Source organism: Amphiura filiformis, chromosome 19 (genome assembly GCF_039555335.1).
Source record: "Amphiura filiformis chromosome 19, Afil_fr2py, whole genome shotgun sequence".
Lineage (NCBI taxonomy): Eukaryota > Metazoa > Echinodermata > Ophiuroidea > Amphilepidida > Amphiuridae > Amphiura > Amphiura filiformis.
In genome coordinates, this window is record NC_092646.1 from 18,356,960 (window position 1) to 18,363,028 (window position 6,069).

Sequence of the window (6,069 nt, forward strand, 5' to 3'; positions counted from 1 at the left end):
ACCCGAATGCTCCGACTCGGCTTAACATGTAACTTTATAACCTCATCTCAAAATCTATTAGGTATGACGTCTGATATTAGTTTTAGGGCGGTATGTAACATCAAATAGGTTATAGCCGCCACATTGACTAGAGTGTCAATATTATTTTTAAAACGTCTTCATCAAACTGGGATAGATAGCTACATCTGATCGTACCTCAAATATGGCATCATTTAGGTAGAATAAAATGTAAGGTAGAAAATAACACGGACCGTTTAATTCAGTTTTTGTGAGATAGTGTGAGTGATTCAAGTAGGGTTCAAGATAATTATATTTGGAAGTGTGATCTATGGGGTGAATGAGTTATGCAACACGGGCATATCTTCAATAGCTGATAGAAAGAAAATAGAAAGAAAGAAAGAAAGAAGGGATGGAAAGAGAGGAGGAGTGATAAAAAGAGGGATAGGGGAGATGGAGAGTAAGAGGGGCCTGGAGAAAGAGAACGAAATGAATAGATAGAAATAAAGAGAAAGAAATGAAGAGAATTGAGAGAATGAGAAAGAAAGGAGAAGAACAAAGAAAGATAACAGGGAACGGTAAAGAAAGGAACTCGGAACAATGCTTATCCCATTACAGCACAAGGCAGCCATTCGATGCAGCCAAAGCCCTTTGTAGTTACGTTATCAAAACGCCAAGTCAGGTATATGTCACACCCAAGGTGTCACACCTGACTAACACAAGGCACCAAATCTCGGAAAATGGACGCTGATCGTATAATATAATCTTATGAATATTGATTGGCAACATTTTCCAATATGTCGCGCTCAAATAGAACACAATAGGTGAATAGAGCTTCAGTCCGTTGTATATGCCATATGCCATGTGTCAGATGTATATAGGGCAGCTGCTACAGATAGATCCTTCTTAAAACCTTTCTCTCTTCCTCTCTTTCTTGCACTAGCCCTGGATACATTAATAAATATCTACCGCCACTCCTTCGGTTGTTCTGTATATAGTAATGATACGTTTCACATGCTTTTCAAAGACAATGCAGTATCAATATCACACTAAAATTGAATATCATTAGTTGAAACTTTTAATACAGTGTTTAAAAAATATCTTTGTCGAAATGCTTTACATGAATTTGCAGGCTGGAACGTGACCTTAGAGGGTTCATTGGCCGAGCAGTTAACATCATAATTATTATCCTCTTAACAGCTATCAGGACCTATCGATTGTCTAATTATCTCAGGACCTTTCGATTGTCTACTAATTATGGATATGATATGTTTTCAAATAAACTTGACCTGACGAGTAGCATTTGATTATTTACTGGATGGCTTGGACAGATTTGTTTATTGATTTTTTGCATTTATGGCGCAAAATGCTTCAAATTACGTGAACTCAATTAGTAAGTTTATAACCATTTTATTTTCCATTGTTTTTAGCAAATTGTTTACTTTTTCAAATGTCCATGGGTCATCAGTTAAAAGGATGGGAAAATATTTATGGACATTGAGTGAAAATCTTGTACCTGATGGCCTTCTATACTTTATATGCCATCCCACGTCAAAGTTATAAAGACCCAAATTAAAAGACAAAGTCAATACACGATTATTTGTATCACCTGTATAAATAAGTGGAGAGATTCATGATGATATATACACATACACAACGACAGCAAAACAACAAGTAAGAAAAAAGAAGCAAGTACATTTTGCTCTAAATATCTTTCAGGGGAAATATACTTGAATAAAAAGTCGATTGGTCAAACAGTTCAGTTCTACCAGTCACGTCAAAATATAACACCAATCAATACATGATAACAGATTTTTTTTTCCAATTTTTTTTTAATTACGCATTTAATCGAAACTCTCATATCTTCAATTGAAAACAACAATCTAAATAATCATAATAACATTTTTTTTTATTTGTCCAGTTGAAATTTGGTTCTGCATTTTGCATCATTCGTCACAATATACAAGCACCAAAATAGGATCACTAACGACAAATTAAGGACAACAGGAAATGTGCTTATATTGTTAAGGACTAAACCAGGTGTAAGCAATAATAACAAATAGAATATTAAATAATACAATTGAAAATACAATGGAATAAGGATATTTTTTGTGTTTTTGTGTCCGAAGTCATTAAATATTAAATATATATATATGAAGAGCTTGTTTCCAAACTATGTTATGTCCACAAACACATGTTTCTGATTAACCTGTGCGATATTGCAATTGGTTGTGATGCTATATGTATAGTAATTTCATTTGGATGCACCATTACAAAGCAAACAGTGGATGGATGCACAGTAACAATACTGTGTGAGGCCTTTGGTTCCCAAATAACAATAGCCTGCATATTGGTATAAGCAGCATTGTTGTAATAAATAATGGTTTGTTGATGGTACAACGCATTTGTTGCTAATGCCAAACTTGTCAAAGTAATTGTGATTGTATCACACAAGTAAATGAGAAACATGTGGTTGTGGACTTAACATGGTTTGGAAACAAGCTGTTCATATACAATATACATCTTGTCAAAACAAAACCGTATAATCTCAACAACAAAAAAGTTACCTTTTTGAGTGTAAAGTCTTTCATTAAGTATACTTGTGTCGCATTTGGCTATTGATACTGATTTTGTCCCATTTCTGTCACTCTTAATGATATTCCTAATCAAATTATGCCAAATACACTCCAGCTGATATGCATGTAATGCTGCTATGCAATCGCCTATCATGACAACATATTTGTACAAAGTCTACAGTTCCGGTACCCGATCCTTCATGTTTAGGAAAGTTATATTTCGACTATAATGAAAACATTATTTTCACAAAGTCTGAGCTTGGGTACTCGATCTTTCAAGTTTGAAGAAAGTTGTATTTTTAACCATATTGCAAGCGTCATATAAACAGCAGGTATGCAAAAATACTGATGACAGTATTGGCCATTGAGCATCTGTACCACAACTGCGTGAAACATGAGGCATCGTATTAAAATTCTCGCTCAATGAAACCAAAAAGTTATATAAAACTTCGAGTCTAATAGTTGTGGCTGGTACTCTTGTTGTAATAAACTTCTATTGCTCCACCTCGGACGCAATGTCCAATCAAAATCAAGGGTGATTTTGTTTGCCGTTTTAACACTTCAGTCCATTTTTGGACCAAATACTCTCTTCCACCGTCTTGGGCGTTATCTCATCTTCTCGGACATTCCCATCTCCGGATGTACTGCCTTTGTTCGTCCTGCGTGGGCGGACATTATCTCTTGTAATTGTCCTGGGCGGTATCTCATCCTATCATTCACTCTCATCTCTCTTATTTCCCACTGCGAACGTAGTTTCCTTAGGAGTGGCACTTCTTTCCTCTCGGAACGAGAAGCTTTAATTTTATTTTCATGAAGACACACACTCACACAAAGACGAATGATAAGCTTAACCGTACATCACACTTGTCACCACTATTATAGACATTCATCCTCTTACACCACAGTGACAGCCCACTTTTTACACTGTACACGTTTTCGTCTCAACCGATGAGTTGCGAAAAGAATCATCCGTCGCCATCGCTCGTTTACAATCCGGGTTAGTCGGAGATAATTGGTATGTCGTACCCTTCACGAGCAGTCCGGTAGTGAGAATCCCTCCATGGCGGCAACATAGGTATTTGAGATAATACTTACGATAGGTTTTACTAAGAAAGCAGAGTGCCACAGGGTTGATGCAAGCATTGAGATAGGTGAGAAGGTTGCTGAGTAGTTGAAAGACGTACATACCAGTTGTCATGAAAAGATCCTCGTCAAAATTGAATTGGAACATCAACCTGTAAGTAAAATGAGAAAAAACAGAAACATTTAATGATTTGTGACAATTGTAACTTCCTGTTTTTTGGGGACACTTTGACCTCTGACATATCGGGGAAATTGCTGTAATTATTATTAATTTATTTATTATTGTCATAATATTATCTTTAAAAATAACTAAGTAATCGATATATTCAATCATAATGTGGTTTCTTTTTTTTTGGGGGGGGTTGTTTTAATTCTTGTAAAACATTTTAGATTATATTGTGTACGCACAAAAACCAATTTTTCTGAATTTTCTCAATAAGCGAGAGGTCAAAGTGTCCCAAAACTGCAAAAATGTCCCACAATGCATTGCAAACTTCCAATGCCGCTTATTAACAGGGAAGTAAATAATAGGCAAACTGTGTGAGCAAACACCAACCCACAAAATTCGACCTGCTCTTGGCCCCAAAATGTCCATGTAACTAATTGAATTATTTTGCCATAATAAAATAGGTATCATAATAACTAGCATAAAACTAGTACCATGATATTTCCTGAAATCAACGGTTGATATTTGCTTTTTAAAAATGATGTACGAGTATAGGGCCTATTTCGACTGTGAATCTACCCGCGTCTCTATCATGTTTTACATTTGTATGTTAAGTATAAGAACGTACAAAATAAAGACCTCACAAAAACTATTACTCTTATTTACAATATTTCACGCGCATTTTGATACCTTTTTTAAATTCAGGTTTTTTTGCTTTTAAAACACTGCTGTGTTGTTTTAATATTTAACGCAATTGGGCTAACAGGGTATCAAAATGCGCGTACATAAGCCACCATTCTTTCTATGTTAAAATATTGCGAATACGATCTACGGCTGCCCTACTTTAAGTCTTTAGTTATTATACTATAGTTGGGAAATAGGTCAATACAACTTCAACAGCTAGCCCGTACTTAATGTGAGCTTCTTATATGTGATGCGATCAAGCAAAATCAGTCGGAACTCGGCAATAATAAATTTTCAGTTTCTTATAGGATAGTAAAAAGGATTTACAAAGCTGGATTTTGCAGAAACCCCCATTGAAATTGAACATCCAGTTCCAAAGATATGAGCAATTAAAGCGCTTCCAAAACAATAGAAAACAAAAGGAAATATTGCCTTTGTTTGGCTATATCTCAAAATCAATATTTCCGAGTTCCGACTGATTTTGCTTGATCGCATCACATATGTTAATATTTTTTTTCTTTTAGTCAAAAGATCCATACAAGAGTTATATAATAAAACTTTTTTGGTACGACGTTGTCATAGTTACTAATGCATACATTTATCATGTTTATTGTGAACGTTTTCCTCTTATATTACGCCATTATTTTGTTTTACTTTAGCATTATTTTGTTAGAGGTTGTGTGTGACATACTTATATCTCAAAAGGCAACATCACTACCGCAAAACATTGAGCTAACATAACACATCACGATTTATATAGCCCCTAACCTACAAAATCAAGGCACTTAACAAGCAAAATAAACACAAACTAATCTACAACTTCATCCTACATACGATAAATAACAAATATTATGATGAGAAGAAATAACAGATCTGTCGTCAAGATGGTTTTAAGTCATGTTAGTTGCTTTTGTAAACATTCTTTTGCATTCAAAATTAACACAGTTTTTTCTTAAAAAGCATTTTCAGTTTCTATCATTATTATTATCAAGGTAACATGTTGTTATGCTAAAGTCGCTGTTGACTGACTATCTCGATAGAACTGAATAAAGAAAAACAATCAAAAATAAAAAGTTTTCTTTTTCTATCCCAGATAATTGGAACAAGATTGTTAAATGTTCGAAGTAAAATCTATGCAGTTTTTCTTATTTATCACAACATTGTGATTGCTTTATCATGATATTCATATAGCGCTAAAACTAAACCATTTTAAGACGAATGAAATAAAAAAAACCTAACTACAAAATGTAAACTTTACGAAATATCACAAAGGTGCAGAAATAATCCATCCTAACTAAGGGATTGAAACTGCCATCAATTACAGTTGGCCACCCAGTAAATTATTTGGGCAAGAAAAAAAATATTGCCCACCTAGTATATTATTCTTATTTTCCTCTCTGGAAATTAGAAGGGCTATGAGAGATTTCCAGGAAAATCAAATGATAAAATTTCGTTTTATTTTTAGAGATTGAATATTCAGAGCATACTGAGCAGCAACTTAGAGACAAAAATCTATAATTGGAAAATAAGAGACATATAAGCGCCATGGTAAACCAATAGCCA

The 6,069-nt window shown here is 34.4% G+C and overlaps 1 protein-coding gene across 1 annotated transcript in view; it reads right to left on the bottom strand.

Annotated features, from left to right (window-relative positions):
- Window positions 1-1,866: 1,866 nt before the first annotated feature.
- Window positions 1,867-6,069, bottom strand: part of LOC140141014 (bombesin receptor subtype-3-like) — a 121,422-nt gene continuing 117,219 nt past the window's right edge. The window contains 1 exon segment of the mRNA XM_072162788.1: window positions 1,867-3,808. Coding sequence (XP_072018889.1) covers window positions 3,493-3,808 — 316 coding nt within the window. The 3' untranslated portion in view covers window positions 1,867-3,492.